This window comes from Oryzias latipes, chromosome 23 (genome assembly GCF_053564925.1).
Source record: "Oryzias latipes strain Hd-rR chromosome 23, Olatipes_Hd-rR_3.1".
NCBI lineage: Eukaryota > Metazoa > Chordata > Actinopteri > Beloniformes > Adrianichthyidae > Oryzias > Oryzias latipes.
The window spans coordinates 25,343,057-25,367,378 of record NC_136259.1 but is presented as its reverse complement, the minus strand read 5'-3'; the positions used below and the strand labels follow the sequence as shown (position 1 = coordinate 25,367,378).

General features: G+C 45.1%; 1 protein-coding gene across 4 annotated transcripts in view; it reads left to right on the top strand.

Moving 5' to 3' along the window:
• LOC101170139 (thyrotropin-releasing hormone-degrading ectoenzyme) overlaps positions 1-24,322 on the top strand; it is a 169,251-nt gene that overhangs the window by 124,965 nt on the left and 19,964 nt on the right. For all 4 annotated transcript variants that reach the window (XM_078942045.1, XM_023952251.2, XM_078942046.1 and 1 more), the window contains exons 7-13: positions 730-867; positions 1,171-1,236; positions 5,041-5,106; positions 5,176-5,354; positions 15,745-15,833; positions 18,923-19,056; positions 19,128-19,183. In XM_078942045.1, coding sequence (XP_078798171.1) covers positions 730-867; positions 1,171-1,236; positions 5,041-5,106; positions 5,176-5,354; positions 15,745-15,833; positions 18,923-19,056; positions 19,128-19,183 — 728 coding nt within the window. The remainder of the gene's footprint in view (positions 1-729; positions 868-1,170; positions 1,237-5,040; positions 5,107-5,175; positions 5,355-15,744; positions 15,834-18,922; positions 19,057-19,127; positions 19,184-24,322) is intronic.

The following is a 24,322-nucleotide window of genomic DNA, read 5'->3' as shown; positions in this document are numbered from 1 at the left end:
CAAACAGTGGAACTGTTGGCTTATCAAGTTTCTGTTTTTAATGAATTTGATGAACAGCAACATTTTTAGATTCTCAGAAATGTGTGGCTTCATCTACGTTATGGACTGCAGAGATGTATGAAATGTTCTGTTGTCTTCATTGAAAGAATATTTTAAGTATGTCGTCTGGGACATGACTAACATCTGTAACCACGTCTTCTTCCTTTAGTCATGTTTTGTATTTAGCAAAAGGTTGTAACATCCGTCAAATTCTCTGATTCAGGGTAAATGAACCTGTATAATATCTGGAGAAATCCTTTCAAATTTGACACTTTTCTGCTATATTATTGCAAAGCTGCTGTGGTCCTGAATCCTACGTTCATCACTGGGATAGGCTCCAGCATCCCAGTGAATCTGCAGAAGACAAGGGAGGGAGGGAGGGGTGGATGCATGGATGAGTGGATGGATGGATGAATGAACAGATGGATGGATGGATGGATGGATGGATGGATGGATGGATGGATACGGATGGATACAGATGGATGGATTTGTAGTTGATCTAAATAGAATCTTGTGCTCTGATGGCCAAAATTCACAATTGTCCTTCAGGTTCTTTGTTGGGCCCAAACTCGTCTGCTTTTCCTCGTCCTTCATTGGTTGATGTCAAAAGAACCAGGGTTTCATGTTGACAGAACGTCCATCAGGAACCGTCTGCAGAGCAGGTCATGGTTGGTGTTTCTGTGTTTTTAGGAGAAGCAGCGCTTCCTGACCGATGTCCTTCATGAGGTGATGCTGCTGGACGGTCTGAGCTCCTCCCATCCCATCTCTCAGGAGGTGGAGCGGGCTACAGACATCGACCGAGTCTTCGACTGGATCGCCTACAAAAAGGTCAGAGTCTCCTGTGCCAGTCGGGCTGAAGCCTTTTAGGTACAGCGATGTGTCGACGCTTCACCTGAAAAGAGACAGAAACACTCAATGTAGTGATGGTTTACCTGTAGAAATGTAACGACCCGCTTTGTCCAAAAGCCTCACGGTCTCCAGCACCACTGGGTCAAACCTGCAGCTCACACTGATGATGATCAGCAATTCTTCTCACAACATACAGTTTTATTAACTGACCTATGGAAATGACAGAAGCACCAGGTGCAGTTCAGTTCTTGTATTTAAGGTGTTGTATTTCTGTGCCTGCAGGGGGCAGCACTGATCCGGATGCTGGCTAATGTGATGGGACAACCGCTCTTCCAAAAAGGGCTGAATGTAAGTCCTGATTCTGAATTTAGGAAAAGACGTTCTCATCTGTTTCTGTGCAGAAAATGGTTCAGTTTAAAGCTTTCAGAACCTCCAGACGCTGCCTGAACAGAACCAGGAGCAGTTGAGGAGCAGCTTGTCTTCAGCCTGAACATTTAACTCTGAAGCAGCTGGACAACACCAAAAATTATATAAAGAATTTAAAATTAGTAGGAAAACCTTCACTTCTTAAGAAAAAAGTTCATGTTTTATAGTTGTTGACTTCGGTTAAATGCGTTCTTGTACACCTTCACCTCACTAAACCTGGCTCCCTTTTCTCAAAGTTTGGTCGCCTTGGCCTGCTTCTCACCACCAACTTCAACCAAATTCGAAGCAGAAATGTTTGTAAAAGTGACGTTTTTCTCTTCTGTGTCTGAACTAACCTGGATAAAGATCCTCCTTCAGCTGTGTGGATTCAAACACACATAAGTAAACGCCGGCGTTAGTGAAAGCCGTCTTTATTCTCTGCTGTTTGAATCAAAGAGGAACCTGGAAGGAATCTGGGAGCTGGATTGGATTTTATTTTTGGATTCCTGAAGTATTAGTTTCCCAAAGGTTGGATTTTTCTGGAAAACCAGCAGGACGGCGGCCCTTGAGTCCTGGATTTGGGCACCCCTGGTCTAGAAGGTCTTGACACTGCAGGACAACAGGAGACGGACTTTTTACCAAACCTGTCTTGTTCAGCTCCCGCAGACATTTATCAACTGTCAGCTCCCAACCAATCACTTTGTCAGGGGTTTGATGCCTACGTATAATCAGCATTGGAACCATTGTGTCCTTGAGCAAGACACTGAACCCCCAAACATTTGAGTCCCGTTGGATGTTAAAAATGATTGAGATGATTATTCTCGTTTTTCAGCCGATAGAACGTTTGTTTCCATGGATATCTCACAAAGTTCTAGTGAATTCCGCCTCAAAGGACTCAAATTGCTTCATCATTCATCAGAGTCACCTTCATGGACAAACGGGGCTTCCACGTCACTGTTTTCCTGCTGGATTTCCTCATCACTTCCTGTTTGGACTGAACCACTTTGCAGATCAACCTTTGCTGGGCCTGATAAACAAACCAGCAGCAGGAAAATCCAAAAGACGAGTATTAAAAGAATGAAACTCATAACAAACAGCTTAAAGCATTGATTTTATTTCAATTCGTAAGAAAAAAGTCATATTAAACCAAACAAAGGAGTTTCATGGTCATTGTCAGGGTTCTGACTTTTTCCTTAATAAAGAGAAGAACCACACAGGAGATGAGAACTTTTGCTAGACTTCTGCAGAAGGAGAATCGGTCTGTGACAGCGAGAACTGTCACAGAGGAGTTCTGCCATCCTAGTGCATGGAACCTTCTTTTATTGAAAACTGAAGGTTGCAGACAGGAATGTGGGTCATTTAATCAGAAACAACAAGAACATCATATTCTCATATAATCAGAACTTTTCAGGTCATTGTTTTCTTACTGAAAGATAGAAATGAGACAATCATATTATGGAGATTATAGTGTGCAAGCAAATGATAATTATATAACTCTAACAGTCACCACCATGATCATGTGACAAGACAAAATTGTTAAACACACCTTTGTCTTTTGCCCAGACACAAAAATGTACCTCACTTATATAGACCCAAACACACACATCTATGTACACAAATGCATGTACACACTCACTCCCATGGACGCTTACATATGCCCACTCACACCTGTACACACAGACAGACACAATGACCTACACAGCACGCCCTGAATTTCCCTGCAGAAGCTGTGGTGGTTGACCTGGAACAAGCCCAGAACCAGGTTCTATAAAAAACCGTGCAGATCTGCAGCAGAACCACTGAGTTACGATTCAGTGTGAGCACGGCTGCACTACAAGACTACAGTTAAGATTTGAAACCTTAAAGATTGTTTTTAGTGTTACTTCATGTAAAGAAATCCATAACTAAAAAAACAACATCAAGACCCACGATAACACAAATTGACTGCAAATTAGGAGAGAGAAGTCTGCGGTTCTGGATTAGCAGAAGAAGACGGACGGACTCCAAACAAATTATGAAGAGAGGAATGATAGAAATTACACTACAATGTCAAAGACATCAAAGGCTGGTTTAGATAGAAGACTCTTGATTTGAGCTCATTTTTCTTGGTTATAGTACGTATGTTTATAACGTTCATAAGTGCAAAGGTCATAAGTACATTAAGGCCACAAACCTTTAATGTTGCCGGTTAGACATGAGCCAAAGGTCCATGTTTCTACCAACGCAGTCACAACCTTCACACACAATCCACAGCCTGGACTAGACCGTTAAAAACAAAATGGAACCTAAACGAAACCCCATGTAGCCAGTTAGAGGACTTTGCAGAAAAATAAACCCATAATTAGTACTTAGTGGTTCTGAAAAAGAGGTTGAGTAACCAAAACAATGATGCTGGTGGTGTGGAGAACCTTTTTCCAATCACCTCAAAGACTCACCAACGGACAGACGGAGATTCTCCAGAGAGTTAGTGAAACAACACAAGCAACTGTAAAATGTCACCAAGAGTCCGACGTTTCATAAAATGACACCCCCCACTACCAAAAAACGAGACAAAAGTCATGAAAACAAAAACAAGCTGAAGGAACGTAGAACTTCACTGGAGGCTAAATGAACTGCTTTGATTTTTAAAACGGCTTTAAAGACACAACGTTTAATGAAAAAAAGGAAACTTCAAGAAAAAAAAACAACAGAAGCATTTACAAACACACACACGGCCTGAACTACACAAAATGACACAACTCACAACAATGCCTTCCTCTTTCTTGTTTCATGGAAACGTTTGCTGTTGAGGAAACATGGTGGCATTCTTCTACAGGTGCCTCCACAGCGCCCCCTGTCATTCTCTACGCTGATGACACACTGATTGTTCGGAATTGTGGAGTTTTTCTGCGTTGGTTGAGGTTTTCAGCATCCAGAAGACTTCATTAACACCACATCTCTCACCTTTTCTTCTCACACTTCCTGCTGACAGACCGTTTTAAATATGATTCTTACAAGTCACATGTATCAAAGCCCTTGGTGTCTTTGTGTGTTGGTGTCAGCTTCGGCATAGCTGACAAACTCACGCCGCGCCGTTATCACGGGTGTCATCTTCAGTAAAGAGCTCCTTCCTTTCTCTGTGACAAATGACATCGAGGCCAGAGGAGCCCCCCCCCCGCGCGTTCCCTGTTATCTGCTGCACTTCCTGTCTTTTTCCAGTCTGATTATAGACTCGGGGCGTCCACGTCTCCCAGCTTTTATTACCTGCAGCCCACTCGAGCGGCAGCGATGGCTTGGCCTATCTGCCCGACATCTCTTTCTCCTGGCAGGTCGTGTCACGGAGATCAAACATGAGACGCTTTTAGATCTTCTCAGGAGTTCCCTTGTAAAAGCTTTTCCGTGTTTGCTCACCGTGATTCCGGCTTCAGCTGCATCGGAGACACAACTCTGCCTCTTTCACAGCATCGACAGCTTGAAGTCGTCATGCACACATGAGCAAAACTGTTGGTTGAAGAAGGAAAACCCCAGTGCCCTGACGGAAATCCCCTGAAACTCACTAACGCCAAAATCAAGCAGGTCCTGATGACAATACACCAATGAAAATGACAAAAGACCATTCATCAGAATCCTTTCAAAGCCTAACTAGTGAAGCAGGTTTGGACAAACACCATCGTGACCAAAGCTTTCTGTACCTCCCCGTGAACTGAATGCTTAGAAACTGGAAGATGGAGCTCGCTGACATGTTCTGCATTTCCTTCTGGCTTTCAGGATTACCTGCTGAGTCACATGTACAGCAACGCCGCCAGAGATGACCTGTGGAGCAAACTGTCTCAGGTAAGAACCGCCCATCTGCTGCGGGAGGCTTTTGCGGGTCATTTTATTTTAGTTTTGAAATTCCAACAGGCCATGCACTCGGAAGGGCGGGACATAAACATCGGTGAGATGATGGACAGATGGACTCTGCAGATGGGCTACCCTGTTGTTACCATCAGCAAGAACCAATCAGAGCAGCGTCCTACTCATTACATCACCATCAACCAAAAGCACTTCCTGTACGGAGAGGAAGCTAGAAAAAACCTCAGGTATGTTTTCTGGAAGTCTCTTTTTTTTTTTTTTTTTTTTTTTTTTTTTTTTAACTTGTCCTGTCCAACAGCTAGGCAGACAGATGAGAGCTGAGGGCCTCTTGGGTTGGACAGATTTTACTTTAACAAGAGGGGTTATTAATCTTCAGACAAACCAAAGGTATGTCTGAATAAACCCCTTTTGTAATTGAGGCCAAACTTTATTAATTTCAAACATGTCTGAAAATCTTTGGTGTTGGACCGGACGGAAAAGGAAAGAGGGGAAGAAGAGAGAGGGACGTTAGAGAGAGGGGGGGTAGGGGGTGATAATAGGAGGGGAAGGGGGATAAGACCATGAAGCAGCATAAAGCAGCAAGTTTACTGGTTGTTAATCATTATGTTAAGGTTCAAATGAAAAAAAAAACAAACAAAAAAAAAAGGGCGGAGCCTGTCCACACACACACTCAAATGTTATAAACACACCTGTTAGTTGCAAAAATGTCCACCTGTCGACATGTACACAAAACAGATAGTGTTCACACGCATACTTATGCCTTAAAACCAACTAGTGTGAAATATTTCAGTCATTCAGTCTGTTGAGCTAACACCTGTGCTCAGGTGAGTGTTTATGTTCTTCTAAAATGGATGGTGGAACGTGAAAAGAAGGAGGGAGAGTGCCCAGCCATCCCCACCCCAAGACCCCCACCGCACCAGCAGCGGCAGCCGGAATCCCCCCAACGCCACACGGGAACCGGCAGGGAACAACCGCCCCCCGGGCGACCAAGCCCGCCACCCAGGCCAGGGCCAGCAGGGCCGCCGCAAGGCCCCCAGAGCCAGAGAGCAGGGAGGCACGGAGGGAAAGAGGGCGCCGCCCCAGCCCAACCAGGAGAGCAGCCCCCCCGCCGCGCCGGGAGAACCCAACGCAGGGCCCCACCGGAGAAGGACGCCCACAGCCCCAGACGAGCACCCCACCACCACCCAGGAGTTCCGGGCATCCCCCCGCCCCAACCCCAGGTACGAGCCAGGACCCTCCAAGGGAGACCCACTCCGCACTCCAGGCAGCCATCCGCCCGGCCCACGGTTGGTCCAGGGAGGAGCGAGGCAGGGGCCCGCCGCCCCCGCCCAGAAGGGGGGAACCCCGGGGAAAAAAGAGGGCCCACAAGGGGTGTTGTAAATATGGCCCGACCAGGCTCGGCCACAGTTGGAAATTTGGCGGGGCCCAGCACTCAGGAGCAAGGACCAGAACCCACCCTAGGGACACGAACACCCCCGGCTCAGATGTAATGTGAACCCCCCCACCGCGCGGAGAGAGCACCGCCGGGCCCAGGAGGCCAGCACCCCGGGGACACAGCCGCCGTTGCAAAGGGGCCCGTACCCCCCACCAGGGAAGAGGCAGGGGACAGATGGTCCTAGGTCCCACCTTCCTTGCAAAATGTGTGTGCGTGTATGTGTGTTTGAGAGAGTGTGTGTGTGCATGTGTGTGTGTTTATGTTGGGATGTATATATTGAGGGGGGAGGGGTGTGTGTACTAAGGGGGGTGCGGTTAAAATTGGCGGGTAGGGCACTAAGGGGACGTCTCCTGATTACTCACAGTGACGTCCCCTCACCCTCCCCACCAAGGGGCCCTAAATGTCTAAGGTGCGGTTAAAATTGGCGGGTAGGGTGCTAGGAGGACATCCGCTGCTTGCTGGCAGTGATGTCCAAGCACCCCCCCTACCAAGGGCCCTACATGTCTAAGGTGCAAATAAAACCGAAAGAGGGGGGGCCCACTCCATACGGCAACCACAGGAGGGGGGTCACTGCCTAGTAAACCCCCCCCCCAAGGCTCATCGCAGGCTAAGCCCCCCACCCCCTCACCCTATTATGAGGTTATATGAGGAAGGGGGTAAGTTGGGGACAGATGATAGACTGTCCCCCGGTGGTCAAACAGCCGTCCCCCACCCCCCCCCCAGCAAGGGGGCCAGGCCCACCCAGCCCCGGGGCCCCACCCCCGGAGGCGCAGACACCCCAGGCCCAGCACCACCACCCCCACACAGAGAGAGGGGAGCCAGAAAGCGCCGGCCCCCCCCGGAGCAAGCCCAGGCCCCCACCCCCAAACGCCGGCCCTAGAAGAGCTCTGGTCAGGCCTCGACGGGACCGAGGCAGCCAACCGGCCGGGGAAACCGCCGATGGCCTCAGCGGAGACCCCGACCCGTCAACCCCCCCTGCCCCGTACCAATAGTGCCCCCCCCCCCTCCCCCAGAATGCCCCCCCACAGGACAGGGCCGACAAGACCCCCACCCCACCCCACCCCCAGACCCCGCAGCCGAAGCGGATGACACCCAGAGCGACCGGGGGCCCCAAGAGGGTTGTCCCGTCCCGCCCCAGAGCCAGGGAAGGGCCGATCCCAGCCCCAGGTGTAGACGGGAAGCCCATCCAGCGCCGCTGGGCCCCCCCCCCCCGAGCAGCGCCCCCCGCCAACCCCCCCCAGCACAGGCAAAGGGACCACCCCCCCAAGCCAAGCCAGACCACCACCCCACCCCCCACCACGCACCCCCACACCCAAGCCCAGAGGACCACGCAGCGTTCTGGAAGTCTCTTAAATAGGGGTGTGACGATAACCGCATCACCGCACGTTTCTTTTATTTTTTCGAAGTTTTATTTTTTATTTTTTTTAAAGTTCTGCATATGGTGCGTGATTGGAACTATAATCAACACATTAAGCACATTCATCTTTGCTGATAATTTACTTTTTCTGTTAGTCCTGTGTTCAGACTTCAAGGGTTTCTGGGGGAAACCTTTTATTTTGTTCTCCTTCACTCCATCTACGCTGCACACACACCCTCTACTCACACACACACACGCGCGGTTTCAGCAGCACACACACATCCTCATTGATTCTACAACAGAAGTTTCCATCTGGCGAGTAAATACCATAAATTTACTGCGTTCTAATTATTCATTTCCATTACAAGCTGCGTCCGTTCTTAAGTGCGCGACACGGCCGCCCGCCGGAGGATTTTGTGTTGGTGGGGGGGGGGGGGGGGTATTATTGTTCTCCTTCACTCTGTAACGCTAAACATGAACGCTCACTGTTAGATATCATGGATATCACTACATGTTTTGTTTGGGAACTATTTTGTGCAGCGTAAAGTTACGTGTCTGTATAAACAAAGGCGGAGCCTCCTGCCCCGCGTTCTTCATGGGTGTCAGGCTTCATGGCTACCAGAAAGGTGACAAAGTGTCTGCAGTCTGTTTATTACTGGATAATATATAATATTCTGAGAAGATGTCTGTACCAGAGAGCACAGGTGAAGGCTCACATGCAGCTAGAGAGCAGAAGTATCAACACGCACCCCCAACACACGTGTGCGCTCCTTCCTCCTACACACACAGCGAGCTGACACACACACACATACACAGTCATTCTACAACACCTATATAGTTAGATAAGTAGTAGTTACTGTTATTTGTTAATAAAGAATAGTGTGTTGTAATTGTATTCACTTGCGACGTGGACGCCGGGGAATTTTGTGTTGGGGGGGGGGGCGTGCGGATAGTACTATACTTAATACTATCCCAAAGTAAATTGTTAGTACTTCAGTAAAGTGTTAGTACTTTAGTAAATTGTTTGTACTCCAGTGAAGTGTTAGTACTTTAGAGAAGTTTTCCTACTTTTTTTCAACATTGTGTTTTAACTCTGGAGGAGGTCTGGGATGGGAGGAGGGGGCGGAGCCTGGACCTCCTCTGTGCCCTTTGACCCACCAAGGCTCCTGCTGGAGCGTTTAAAGCTAAAAGGTTCTGCTGGAGATGAAGAAATCCAATAGATTTGGACAAAACTCCATTTTCTGCTCCTCCTGCTCTCCTTTACTACCTTTACATCATTTAAATGTCATTCATATTTGATTTCAATGTTTAATTCACAAACCTTTGGAGTTTATTCTCTTCTGTTTTATCGACCCACTTTCTCCTCCATCAATACTTCATTCCTTCTTCTGTTTTACTCCTTCATTTCCTTTTTCTCCTTCTTGTTCATTCTGTCATATTTTGGTGTAACGGTTGACATTTATGAACGCCGTGACCCAAAGTTTCCAGACGTTTCTTTCTTTCGTTTGTCTTCTCTTTCATTCTCTCGTTCCTCACCTGTCATGGGTGGAGCGCCGCTGCTTCACCCGTTCTCCCAGGAGCCTCCCCCTCTCTGGGGTCCTTGAAAGAGAAACTGCTGCTGGTCTCCCTGTTGGTTCCACATCACGAGTGGGTTGCAGCAGAGGCTGTGGTTTGCTCGTGCAGATCTGTGGCGGCTCACTCACTTTATTTGTGCTTTGATTGAGCGGCTGGGATGTTAACGACTGCAGGAGTGTTTGTAACCTCCCAGGTTCTCAAAGCAACAACCTCTCGCTGAGAGGTGCCGGTCCGCTTCACTTCCCAACGGCTCAACATCCTGATCTTTCCTTCAGAGAATGCTCGAGTCGCGATTATAAACACACGTTAGTTTCTGCTTCCACATTTGGGTCTCAGGGTTCACTTTGTAATTTGACTGGACTTTCATAAAAGTCCTACATGAACTGAACAGCTAGTGAAGCATTTGGGAACACTTCAAAAGTTAAAGTGTCTTTTTACAAAACCAAACCTTTGGCCACATGAAGGGTATGTTTGTATAAACCCCTTTTGTATACGTATATTTGTATATCTAGTGCGTTCAGGAGAAAGCAGGTCCCTTCCTGCATTTCCATCACGGAGCTCTCCTGTGATGAGGAGATGAACGTCCATCTGAGGCTCAGGATCACACATCAAGAAAACGGCTGAAGTTTAAAATAATTCACAAAGAAAAAAAACCTCCAAACCCCTGCTTATCTGTAGGGGTTGGTGGTTCAGTTCCCAGCTCCTGCAGTCATGGTTTCCTCAGCAGACTTTCCATCAGCATTTTCTGTCTGATCAAAAAAAAACTTTAAACAATGGGAGAAACTTTACGAACAACAAAATAAGGCTAAAAGTCTGAGGCGGAACTGAAGTAAACTAAAGTTTGGTTTCCTTTGTGCTCGTTTTTCTGTGGCACACCTGTCTTCCTTTAGAGAAGTCCCCCTCCGATCATCTTTTGATCTTTTTTAAAGCTTTTCCACTGGTCTTCGTTATCATTTTTAGCCAAAATCTAAAAACCTGTGTTGTTTTGGGACATAGTTTCTGCAGAGCAGCAGGAGTTTGTCAGAAATTCACCTCTGAGTTGTGGGCGGGACTGTTGGCCTGGAGTAACACCAGCCCCCTTCCTGTCACCCATCTCTCCCACTAGCTTACAACCCCCACATCCTCAGTCTAACATTAGTGGTTCAACAGAAATGCTGATCAACATCTTATGGATCCGTCCATCCAGTTCAGATCCAGATTCCAGCTCAGACGAGGAAAACAAAGACGTTCATGGACCTATTGGTCTGACAGTGGCTGATATTAAGGGGGTGGAGCAGGGAGCTTGTGGCCCCACCCTGCATATTTTATATTTCACAAACACAATCTTTTTCAAACTGCATTTTTTAATCTGCTCCTGATTCACAATGATTTGAATAAAAAAACTTAGAAATGAATCTTTAATCTTAATTTTCTTTATAAATGACATTTACACTGACCAAAAATATAATAAAACACTTTGGTTATTGCTCCCATTTTTGTGGTATGAACTCAAAGATGTGAAACATTTTCCACATACACAAAATAACCAGTTCTCTGAAATATTGTTCACAAATCTGTCTAAATCTGTGATAGTGAGCACTTCTCCTCAAGATGCTGATTAGACAGCATGATTATTGCACAGGTGTGTTCACAAGATTTCAGAGTGGCCTTTTCTTGTGGCCAGTCTAAGGCACACCTGTGCAATAATCATGCTGTCTAATCAGCATCTTGATATGGCACACCTGTGAGGTGGGATGGATTGTCTTGGCAAAGGAGAAGTGCTCACTATCACAGATTTAGACAGATTTGTGAACAATATTTCAGAGAATTGGTTATTTTGTGTATGTGGAAAATGTTTCACATCTTTGAGTTCATACCACAAAGAATGGGAGCAATAACAAAAGTGTTGCGTTTATATTTTTGGTCAGTGTATGATCAGAAAAATCCCACAAGAACACGTTAAAAACACCAAAACCAGGATTTTCATCAGAGTTGTTGAATGAAAGTATTGATGGGACACGACTTTAACGTCTAAAATTGCTATTCGTGAAGGTTTAGGCTCTCTGTGTTTTCTATCGTGTTAGCCTGTCGCTAGCATCAAGTTCCGTCAAACTAAACAGGATTTCAAATCCAAAGATCTTTTCTGCTGCATCATGGATGAAAGTAGAAAAGATGCTCATGTTTGTCATCAAATCATGGAAAGAGTTTCTCATTTCTTTCAACCAAAAACTTTCCACATTTTCTTTTGGGAAAACAAAGTGGTAGAAATTCCTCCGGAATGAAAATGTAACCTGTCAGTGATGTAATTAGTCAGGCTTTGTTTTGCTGCAGAGCAGTTCCTGTTCCTGAATGAATAAAATATGACAAACTAACAGGCTCTTCCTGACAGTCCGTCACGTCTCACACAGCGGCTGGCAGGCGAGCAGCTGCGGCGGCGGCCCGACACTCGCTCATCGCCGTCTTCAAGGAAAATTAAGCTCTCTGCCAGACGCCCAAACATAAATCTTTTAAAGTGTTAAGGTGACACTTTAAAGACCTGTTTATGTTCCTCCAGAGCCTTTTGTTTTTTCAGCAGCACCATGAGGGAGATGGACGCTTTTGAGGCGCCAAAGCTGTCGGAGGCTAACAGAGATGTGAAGCCGGCTCCTCTCCGAGGCCTCGGGAGGCGTGGCTTGATTTACCGAGCCGCCATGAATCATTCATGAGGTTATTAACTTCCACGGCTGTAAGGAACTTTGTTTTTACACAGATTACTCTTTCTTAAGCTGAACGATTTGACACAGAAAAGCCTTTCCGAGGATGAATGAAGCGCTGCGGAAAATTAACATTGATCTGTTGATCCCTTCCACAGAACACGCACGCACAGACTGCACAGGAAACGCACAAACACGTGTTATCGCGTGAAGCCTGAGCCTCTTTCAGCCGCCGCTGCCTTCATCCAAACGTACCTGAGCTCCGCCCACATCAGGCCCACACACATCTGCTCAGAAACGTCCAAACTGAACTCAGAAGCTTTTATTTTGAAAGCCTTTTTTTCTACTACTTTGATACTCGTCGCTTTTATTTAATGTTCTTTTCTGCTTTTGCTTTAAAAAACTGAGATGATCTCCGTTTTATAGGAGTCCCCAGTATTGTGCAGCATTTTTTAACTTTTTTTCTTAATTTATCTTAAAAACTGTTTGTTCAGAAACACTTGATTTTGGTATAAACCCAGCTTTCTTTTAACAGATTTTTTTCGTTATTTTACACAATAATTTAACAATTAACCTGAAAATGGACCAAAAAAATTACTTCCAACTTGAGAATGTTGTCATCTTGTGTCATAAAAATATCAAAAATTGAAATCAAACATTATTTTATGTTTGTTAACAAAGATTTAGAGACAAAATAAAAATGAAAAGATGCAAAGAAAATAATCAAAATGTCTAAAAAAGCAGGAGAAGCTTCAATAACTTCTATCAAACGTTCCAAGGGACGAACGTTTATCTTCTTTTCGTGCTTCCAGTGTCTGTAATTTCTGTTCATTCTATGCATTTGTTCCTCTTCAGTTTAAAGAACCGACGAGTAAAAAGATTCAAACGAAGAGGTAAAACCACGGCGGGGATGAGACTGAAATTAAAAGCAAACATTCAGAACTTTACTGGGCAGTGGGGGGGGGTCTGTGCCATGCGTCAGTATTTCCACATATATTAGAAACTGTGTTGGACTTTAACTGATGTTTGAATTGGAGAAACATTTTTCTGAAAATGTAAAACTTTAATATTTAGCCCGACCGCCATCATTTCCTGCCAGGAGTTTTTCAATACATTTTTAGAAAAATGTATGTTGACCAAAAGAAGGTTGTGAAGATGTTTATCGAGCAGTGCATTGTGGGAAATCGACATCTGCATTTTATGATTTCCTTCCATCAATGGTAAGACTGGAAGAAGTTTGGGTCAAACATCCGTCCCAAAGAAACGCTACAAAACTCTGAGGCAGACCGAAGCGGCTGCGGGACGCTCCACCACGTTCCGCTGGTCACCTTTGAGACTTTTAGAAGCAGAAAAGCTGAATGTTTAGTTTTGGACTGCATCAGAGAACTGGACTGAGAGGCTGGGACGTCATCCATAGGAAACGTTTTTTAATGTCTCCAACCAAATGAAGTCATTTCAGTCGCCATGTTTTCGTGATACAGACGCCGCCATGTTACGCGTGGATGCCAGCTGTCGTACACCGCTCAGAGAAAATGCACCTGTTTTTGTTGGAAATGAGGAAATATGACTGTGTGGTTTGTGTGGACGTCCTACGGGCGCTTATGCATCACGTGCACGCCCCTTGCAAGCAGCGACCGTTCGGAACTTCCTAATACGTCACATTATTTACCACACACAAAACAATGGTACATTCCATGTTCTCAATGTCTCGTCAGGTGACCACAACCCCCCATTCCAGTGCATGTGACTAAAGCAGAAGCACTGATTGGCCTGAGTTGTTCTGAGTCATCATTTCTATGGCAACTACTCTGACCAATCAGGAGGGAGCTTGTTAGAAGGCCACAACCCTACAACTTGAAAGTGGGCTACATGAAATCTATCAAATGTTTTTATTGTGGGACGTGGGGTCCAGCAGGCTCCGCCTACTTTTATTGACACACCTGATTGGTCAGTTTATAACTTGAATAACTTGGAAAAAATGAGGATTATCAGGTTTGCGTTTTTAAAAAAAAACAGGTATCCGAGTTTATTTCTCTCTGGAAGTTTTCAGGATTTTGGCTTATTGGAGCCAGCGGGTACTTTATGCTTGTGGGAGGGGCCACTCAGTCCAGTTGTCATTTACAGTCATTGGTCTTGGATGTGGACTCGTCACCTGGGGAGGTTTGTGACCGGTCAGCATCGGGTTTCTCCGATGGTGACCTCGGGTCCACTATTACAGGATCTTAAACGTTTGATTTTATCTTCTGAAGGTGCAGAGATGAAAGATCAGAGGGAGAAATGATTTTCCAAAAACTCGGACGCATGGATAACCCCCCCCCCCCCTCTCACACACTCACACACACTTCCTGCCTTTGATGAATAACCCATGAGGACGGCATCAATATTAATAAAAACATTCCATCCGTGTGTTTAACTCTGTGCGCGCACGGCCGATCGAGTCCTGTGCGTCGCTCTGATATAAATATCCATTGAATATTCGGCAGCTCCATCGATCCGCCGCCGCCTGTGGAGACGAACTGCTGTTTCAGCAGAAGACCTGCTTTTTGTTTGTTGCAGTCCTGGTGAACACATACTCCTTCATTGATCGGAGAGCTGATTGCTTTCAGCCTCTAATTAAAAATCAGTTAAATATGATTTAGTTGGATCCAGATGGGAGTAATTAAAGGCTGTTAGAGCAGCTCAGACTCCGACCAGACGGGTTGGTTTGTCACCGACTGCAGGCGCAGTCACACGTCTGTCTGTGATCACCGTAAACCTGCTTCACCTTTCTGGACTGATGGAGCTCCGCGGACCTTTGCAGGTGTTTATACCTGGATGTGGACGTCCGCTCGGGTTTACTGATGATCCCCTGAAGCACGTCCAGGTCCTGTGGGTTCATGGAAAGCCCACATCACTAACCCTCCGCCACCGTGCTGGAATGTTAGTCCATGGTGTCCTCGCAGTCTTTGGAATTCTCCAAACAGAACTTTAGTTTCTCCAGAAATGCCTTGCAGTTTGTGACCGTAAACCAGGAAAATGCCTGTGGTTTTATTCTGACCTCCTGTTCTAAATAAAGCTTTAAATGATGATGATTAAATACAAATGATTTAATTTCCATTCATCTAATAAAAAGACAAACGTGCAGCAACTACTTAGAAACTGAGGTTTGATGGGTGAGTCGTTGATCTGGATTGAATCTGGTAGCTGCCTGTAAACCGATCCCCCGCTCTGGTTTTTAAAGTCTTTTGTGGTCATTGAGCTCCACTTGAATAATTGTTGGATTTTCAAGCATTTAAGTCTTAAATGTCAGTTTTGGAGAAAACAGTTTCCACTGGGAAGCTGTTTGATGGTCCTGTATTTGTTCTTTGAAGTCTTTTAAGCCTGAAAGTGGTGAAGAAAGAGATCTTCAGACCACACCTGAAGCCTCTCTGCCTCCTGACAGACGCCGTTCAGTCCGACTGCAGCAGCTCCGCGCGCTGACGGATGGCGAGCCGCGGACGATGACCATCGCTCTTTCTAATGTCTCTCTCCAGGGAAACGGAGGCAATAAAGTGCGCTCCGGTCCTGCGAGCATCACTGACACAGCTCTCTCTCTGTAGTTTACAGTGGCAGATTCCATTGACCGTCGCCGTGGGAAACCAATCCTCTGTGTGTGTGGAGCAGCTGATCTGGATCAACAACAGGACAGGTACATCTGTCAGCTCCTCTGCAGTCACAGTTTACTCTCCAATTATGGCTTAATTACCTCGTTACCTGGAGGTAATGGACTGTTATGTTGGGATTTTTCTGTTAGCAAAGAAAACGATCTCATGATCTCAAATTAATTACCTCCACATGCGAGTTCCAGTTAATGGAGCTGCAGCTCCCAGGTGAGGCGTCTGTCTCTCTGGGAAGAAGCCGCTCTGCTTCCTGTCTTTGTTTCAGGAATTGACGCTAAAGATCAAGCCCTCGATGTTTACTGATTTCAAATTCAGCTCCAATCAGGTTCAGCGCTGGGTTTCTTTGGGCTTAAAAATAAATGTTGTGTTTGATGTTTTCACCTCTCACTTCACCTTTGGACACGGATTCAGATTCACACGAGGATGTCTTGGATTTCAAAATGTTCTGTTACAGTCATTAGAAATAGATCAACTGCTGAAAATCCAACACTTGGAAAGATTTTAGTCAGAAACAGCAGAAAGACAAGAAGCTGAAGTCTTGTTTGTTTGTTCTGCAGAACCTGCAGGTCATTTAAAAGCTGCTGACCTCTTCGATGTGCTTTTCCTTCTTTAATGTTCAAACTGGCCAGCAGGAACAGCCGCTGACAGAGAAAAAAGAGGATTTGTCTTTGGATAAACAAAAATGACTCCACATTTTTGCGAGCGTTAAACCTACTGTGACTTTCAAAATGTTGCATCCGAGCGAATCGTGTTTTATCTTCAGGGGAAAATACTTGAACCTGCAGGTATTTCATCCCAGTGTCTCTTTGACCTGGACTGTGGATCAGAGAAATCCCAGTTTGCTTCTGGGGGGGTTGAACGTTTTTCCTGCTCAGTTCAGTCTGTGAGAACGAAGCAAAACTCTCCAGATGAACAATTTTGGTTTGCAAACTCCAAGATAAGAAAGGGTATTGTTTAAAATCCATGTGGTTGGGGGGGGGGGGGGGGGGGGGGCGGGGTTAAGCATGAAAGTGGGCCAAACTTGGGTCAACAGCTGCTTCCCTGGTTTTCCCCACCTGACTGTTCTAATAAGCCTGAACTGTCTTCTGTTGCGCTCCACTAAAGCTTCAGACCTGCTTTCTCCACGTTGTTGATTTCCTGAGAGAGGCCGCGTGCTTTCAGAAGACGCCACCACCTGCCTCCTTATATTTAGATGGTTTTTTCTGTCCGACTGCGTCCTCCTCACAGAAGAAGAGATGCGAAAACTACAGGCAGATTCACTAAATACCAGCTGTCTTATTTTGGAAGAATCAGCCTCAATATCTCAACATACTGTAACTAAGAGCATGGGAAGGTGGGGGCTGAGATAAGTGAGTGAAATCGTTATCACTTCAGTTTCTCTCAATCTTCCTAGAAAAATAACATCTATTTCACTCAATTTACTGAAATTTCTTTTCTTTTCTATTGTAGTAGGTGTAGGGGATGTCATCTGGACTTGGTTTTTAAAGTTAGAAGACGTTTCGCCTCTTATCCAAGAGGCTTTGTCAATTCTGAATTAGCTGGTCTAAGAGCTGGTATATAAATGCGTTCATGGGGAGGAGTCAGACCTGAAACTGGAGGTATTGTCCACTTAGCCTACATGGTTTCGGGTCGTTAATAGTCCTTTGTCCTCAGCTGGGGGTTGGGGAGTCAGTGACTCCCTCTCCACATTGGTCCTCTTTCAGCGGTTAACAACTCAGTTGGAACTGGTTTGGTTTGTTTAGGTTTAAAAGACACTGCCGTAGATGGATGGAAGAATAAACCTGAGACCACCATTCTTATTAAGAGAAGGTTTATCCCCTAAACCTACTACAATGGAACCAACCTGGATGAATGAGAGTCTTCATAGACATTTCTTTTCTATTACAAATTTGAGATTCATGCATGAACAAATCTGGAAAGAGAAAAACCTTGGATGTTAGTCCCATGTTTTCTTCTCAGACTTCTGTTTTCATAGAAAACTGGGAAATCCCATCAGTGCTCTCAACAGCAAGTCGTCTGCATATCTGAGGACTTTTCTTTGTTCAGGTTGTTTCTTTTAAATCTTCTCAGTTTTCAAACTAGATGGGTAAAATCCTTCACAAACCACATAAAGTTACAGTAGACCCTTTATTAAAAGCCTCCCCCTTCATCCAGTTTACACTTTTGTTCAAAAATGTTTATACTTAAAAAAAATCTAGAATTTTACAAGCAAAAGTTTTCCCTTTTGTTTGATCAATACCTTTAAGAACTCTCTTTATGTCCAAAACTACCAAACTAAAAGCAAAGCATTTTGGTGTTTTATCTATCAGTAAATATTCCATTTACATAACCTACTGTTGCTAAAAATGTTTAATTGCTGTTTTATTAGTTAACCGTATTTAAAGCATCCAATTGTTATTACAGTCGTAAAGCATTCATTCATTTTGAAAAAAGGAAATGACATTTATTGACTGTGTGCTACAGGATTGCATTTTTATTTTAATCTGCACTGCAAATGTTCACATTGATCAGAAGGATAATGGTTTGACGTCATTACAGAAAAAAATGTAAAAGAACAAACTTTTCTTCACCCTGATCCCCAAAGGCATCATGGGAAATATATATCTTTGGTTGACAGTGAGTTGACATCATTATTTCCAATATTTACCAATATTTCTGCTGATTTTTTATTTAAAAAAATTAAATGTTTTTCGTATTTTTTTGATCAAATATCATAACCTTCAGATGAGTAAATGAGGTTACAGATTGAAATGATAACAAGCTTTGAAACTAGTGGAAATTGAAGAATTTGACAAAAAGAAAAGGGTGTATAATGTTTTTCTGCTTTTATTTTTTATATAGCTTATAAAATCCAAGCCGAAGGATTAAAAAAATAAACGTAGAATCCGAGTTATAGTTAAATTTAATTCTAATTTTAATTAACAGACATCGGGCATGAATGGATGAGTGAGGAGTAGGATGCTAAGGCGAAGCCCGCCCTGAAGACTTTAGGCTCCGCCTCAACCAGTGACCCTCAGAAGACTTTAGGCTCCGCCTCAACCAGTGACCCTCAGAGGAGGAAGCCCGGCGCAGACAGGCGCATGTTCTACTTACGACTGTTGTTTGTCTGCTCACTCAGAAACCCATAGGATTGGGCAGATGGACGACGACACCTGGTTGCTAGGCAACATCAACCAGACCGGCTACTTCCGCGTGAACTATGACCTCCAGAACTGGAAGTTGCTGATTCAGCAGCTTCACAGCAACCCTCAGGTAACCCCGCCTCTCGGTGGTAGTCTGGCCCGGTCCTCTGTTCCCGCTTTGATTCCCTTTCTTTTGTTTAGATCATCTCTGTGGGAAACAGGGCGGGACTTATCGACGACTCCTTCAACTTAGCCCGGTGAGTTCCTCTTTAGCTAACTAGCTAACATCTGCTGCTGTTTGGCTTTTCAAAGCCTCAACATGTGAGCTTGATGGATGACAGCATGAAAGAGGCGGGACGTTTCATTTCACTCTCTTCATTGGTTGGTCCGGTTTTGGAACAAAGGACACCGTGAATTTGAGGACAATGAGATAGAACACATAGAGTGATGGTTCAGGTCACAGTTAAGTTTCCTCTTATATTTATCTTGAAAGTGAGTTTGTGAATTTTCAGCATCATTATGATCTTGTCACCTTGACACCCGTGGGCGGAGTTTGCTGGTCATGAGGCTGCAGATCCTGATAAAACTGATTAAAGTAATTTGTTCACATGCTAAAGTGCTACCCTGAGAAATATGCTATCGTACTAAACAGCTCACATGCTAATATGCTAATGTGATAACCTGCTAATGTGCCAACATAATAATGTACCAACATGCCAATGTGATTTCCTGCTAACATACTAAGGTGCTAACTTGTCTAGAATGAATTTAGCATAAATAAAACAGTAATAATCAAAAGGCGAAAACTTAGGTGCAGTGACTAAAACCAGAACATCCTCATGGAGTGCGTGGAGATGTTCCCCACCATGACCATCAGGTGGTTTATCTCCTTTAATCAGCAGACGGCCACAGGGATCCCGCTAAAGTCAAGTCTCGTGTGGCGAGTCTGGAGTCACAGACTGGAATCTGTGGAGGAGCATTGATGGTGAGAGAACGCTCTGCTCATGGTTCCTCCAGCAGTCAGGGGCCGGATCAGCAGCTGGTTCCTCACAGTGACGCATTCAGCCTGAAGCTTTCAGAGTTCTGTAACCAAAATCCACTGTGACACCAGCTCCATCACTCAATCCGCCCCCCCGCCTCTGTTTCTCTCAGCCATCTGTGAGCTGTCATGTCGAATGAGGAACAGCTGGAGAAGTGAGCTGTCGTGTTCTCTGGAGCTCCCTCAGCTTCAGCCATGTTCCAGGAGAAAAGTACAGATGCCTTCATGAGCTCTCTGACAGAACAGGAGCCTCACTTCAGCCCAGATCTGTTGCTGTGGTAACAACTAGCATGAGGGTATTGGGGGAAGATCCGAGCAAGCAGAGCAATTTTTACTGAATCTATGTCCGCGTTTTGATGAATGAGTCTTCATCACGATGTCTTTTCAGCCACGTTTGTGTCACGATCTCTTTGGTTCTAAAACGCTTCTGCAGCTTCTCTGCAAACGCTCACACGGGAGCTTTGAGCAACGAAAACACCAAGATGAGGGAGACGGGAGGCCAAAGAGGATTAAATAGGACTAACTGTAAAATGACGGATATTCTACAGCTGTGGGTCACAAGCGGAAGCCAGGTAGAAGTCAGAAAACAAACCCTCCTGAGTCCCCAAACAAGAGAACCCAGCCTCAGAGCTGACCAACATCCAGCACCAAACCAGCATCCAGCCCCGCCTCACCAACACTGAAAGAACAGCCAACCAACCAGCTCCTCACAAGACAAATGGAGGCGGGGCAACACAAGGGCAGAATCAAATCAATCTTGATTGGAAAGCACTTTTCATACAACAGCAATGCAAAATGCTTTACTACGGTGGCTCGGAAGTCCAAATCACATCAACAAATTGCTCAACGGAAAAACATATTAAAGATCACAATGACAATTAAGAAAGCAAAACAAATATTAACAAAACATTACAATTTAGAAATCTGAACTAAATTCCATAAAATCATTAAAAGGCCTATATCGATCTCTGAGGCTCCGCCTCTCTCTCCATGTGGGTGCCGCCCATTTCAATTGGCCTTGGCAGCGTGTCTGCATTTCTCCCACAAAAACAAACAACATTTGAACTTTTGCAAGTATGGATGAGCATTTTGTCCACATAAAATGACAGCGTTTAGATCACTGCTAGCGCCACAGACAAAGTGGGCGTGTCTGTTAGCCTAGGGCAGGGGTCGGCAATCCATGGCTCCGGAGCCACATGTGGCTCTTTCATCCATCTGTTGTGGCTCCCTGTGACTTTGGAAAATAATGAGTATTTTAGAATAATTAAATTTTATTTTAGTTTTTTCAATTTTCATGGCATTTCAAAGGCGCTGCTGGCTCCGCACGAAGCACGAGCCACGTAAAAACAGCTTCGTAATGAGCTCGTATTTATCGGGCGAGACCTGCAGAGCTGATAGCAGGGAGAGGCACGCGGGGCGGCTTCAATAAACACTCCGATCTTCTGACGGGAACTTGACGTGCCGCGGGGCAGAGACCAACTCGCTGATGACAGACTGAGAGTTCGCGCCCGCGTTGCCAGATAGAGTCACAGGTTTCCAGCCGAAAAGTCATCTGAAAACCGCCAGACCCAGCCAAAAACCGCCCAACACAGCTTTTGTTGATGTTTTTTTTTCATACTGGACTGATAAAATAAAAGATTTTTCTAAATAAAAGATAGTTCAGACTAAAAATAAAATTTGTAGAATATTGAATATTTCCTCAGCGGGCCGCCTTCTTCCATTCATTTTCTTAACCCGCTCTATCCCCGCTATAACCTGCGTCCGGCTCTTTCATCCTTGTGCTGCGCTGGAGCGACCCGACTACCGTATTTTGCGCTCTCTGTGTCGGACACACTGAGGAGCGCGGGGGAAACCAACTCTCAGCTGCAGAGGATGTGAACAGGTGAACAGGTAGAGAGGAAAAGCAGGTAGAGAGGCGGAGGAGGGGCTTTGGCTTCAAACTCTGTCAGAGAGATGGAAACACGGGCGTCAGATTCAGACGCAGCTTTCCCTGCAGGAGTTGAAGCAGAGACTTTCTCTGGGATGATTTTATGAACTCACACATGGAAACATGATTACCAAGTAGAACTCTTCAAAATAATAAACCTGATCTCTCCACATTCTCAGTGTCTACCATGCATTGATAAACACGTCGCTCCATGCAGCGATCAGACCAGAACCAGTAGCTCCTCCCACACGCGGCCGCGGGATCATCCTTTAAAGAACATAATGTGCATTTGCAGCGGTGTATGCTTCAGACGATGTCCGATTGGCCAATCTACATGTCAATCAAGTCCCGTACTTCTCAGTGAGGATTTTGATTGGCTGGTGGATTTTAAAGAAGTACTTTTTTTTTAAATCTTTTCTGGCCCGCGATCTACACTCATGTCATTGAAGATCGACCGTTAGATCGCGATCGACGTAATGAGCACCTTTGATATAATATATCCATGCATAATATATATAATGATGTCAAAACGGGTTGTGGCTCCGAGTGCTTTCTTTTTTATTAGGGGCGGTCCCAAATGGCTCTTTGAGAAAAAAAGGTTGCCGACCCCTGGCCTAGGGGCAGGGCTGGCAGTGCTGACTCTTCCTGGAAGGGGCGGTTCCTCATTTTGTAATGTCACAATGAGAGTAACCGCTCGTTTTTGTGGATTGGGAGGGGCTGACTTAAGGGGCGACTCGGTTTGTGGTTATTCAGGATTATGATTGAATGGAAACAGTGTAATTGGGAAATTGTGTATTTTTTTTAAAAACATTTCTAGAGTTTTGTATATTTATGCGTTTATGTGTGACAGAAACACAGTCACTGTGTACTTTCAAACCGCATGGATTTAGAAAAAAACTGATCGGAATTAGTTTCTGTTTTTTATTCTTTATTGTTTCTAGTAGTTTGACAGAAGTCGTTTTCCGGAGTCTTTTCTGTCTGGGATTCTGGTTAAACAAATATAAGAGAGAGATTACTGACGGTTCAGGGACGAGAACAAATCACCCGCTGTTCTTCCTGAAGGTTGACTTCCTGGAGTCAGAGGCGGAGGTCAGCTCCTCCCCCTGATGGGGTCATGTGACGAAGATGTTCAGTTTTGACAAAGAAGATACTTCAGCATTTCTGCTGTCTGCAGTCATTACGCTCCAGAAGATTTTTAATCTCAGGGTTGATTTCAGCGCCGCTGGTTCTGCCGCTCTCCACTGGATTGACTGAAACGCGAGCGATCCGCACAGCATTAAATGCCAATTGTTGGCAGTGTGTGTGTGTGTGAGTGTGAGCTGGTCGCGCAGTAATAAATGGCTGTGTCTCCTTGATTGTGCGTTTAAACGGTGATGGATGTCGCCTCTCTTTGTGTGTGTGATCACAGCGGTCCCTCGTTGGCTCGCCACTGAGCCTTGCTAATGGCTAATGGACAAACAATTAACTGGCCCTTAACGATGTTAAAGAGCTAATGAGCTCGTTAAGACGACAAGGCGGCGAGACACACATCCATGCGCGCACACACACACATCTTCAACTGCAGGGAAAATTGAAAATCTTCTCTATAATCTCTTCATGTTCCTCATTTTCTTTGAGACTGAATCAAACGGGCGTCGGAGGGATTAGCGCTTATTACCCACCAATGGGATGAATGTGAAGAGCAGAAACAAGAAGGTCGTCACTTCACCGCGTTTTAGATCGTCCCCTCTGAAAACAGGCTGCTTAGGTTTAGAGCAGATTATGAAGAAATGTCACCATCAGTGCCTAAATGTCAAAAAAACATCAGGATTTCTTTCCAGAATATCCTCCAACCTGTAAATTTGCTTGAATGAAATCTAGATTCACAGCTGGTAATCAATTCCCTTTGTTCAGGTGAGGTGTGATCCACGTCTGTGTGACTGCTAATGTGCTCCGATGGATGATGGATGGTGTTTGATATCACGAAAAATGTTGAAGGACAAATTTTGGCTACTGTTGCCATGGTTACCGCCCTCTCCTCACTCTTGTCTCCGAGGAGTCCCGTTGGTGTTTTTGGAGTGTTGTAAGCAGAAAGTGTTGAATGGATTATGGAAATGTCTCCGAGCCCAGGTGCACCATGGGAATGGAGAGGATTGGGGGGTTTGGTTGGATCGGAGGCAGATGATGGAAATAAGCGGGTCTGGAATGAGAATTTTTCTGCTCTGCAGAGACTCGGAGAGACTCGTGTGGAACAAATGGACTTTATTTCCTGATGTGTTTGTGGCTTCTGAACATTTCAGTGGATGAAGTCCGTCATGCTGCTCATTCACTTTGGTGCAAAGGTTTATTGGTCGCTTTTCTCTAACTGAACAATGATCCAAATATGTTTGATACCACAAGTTTCCCTCATTCCTCAACCGTGTTATTGGTAAAGTCCTCATGAAGGTCGGC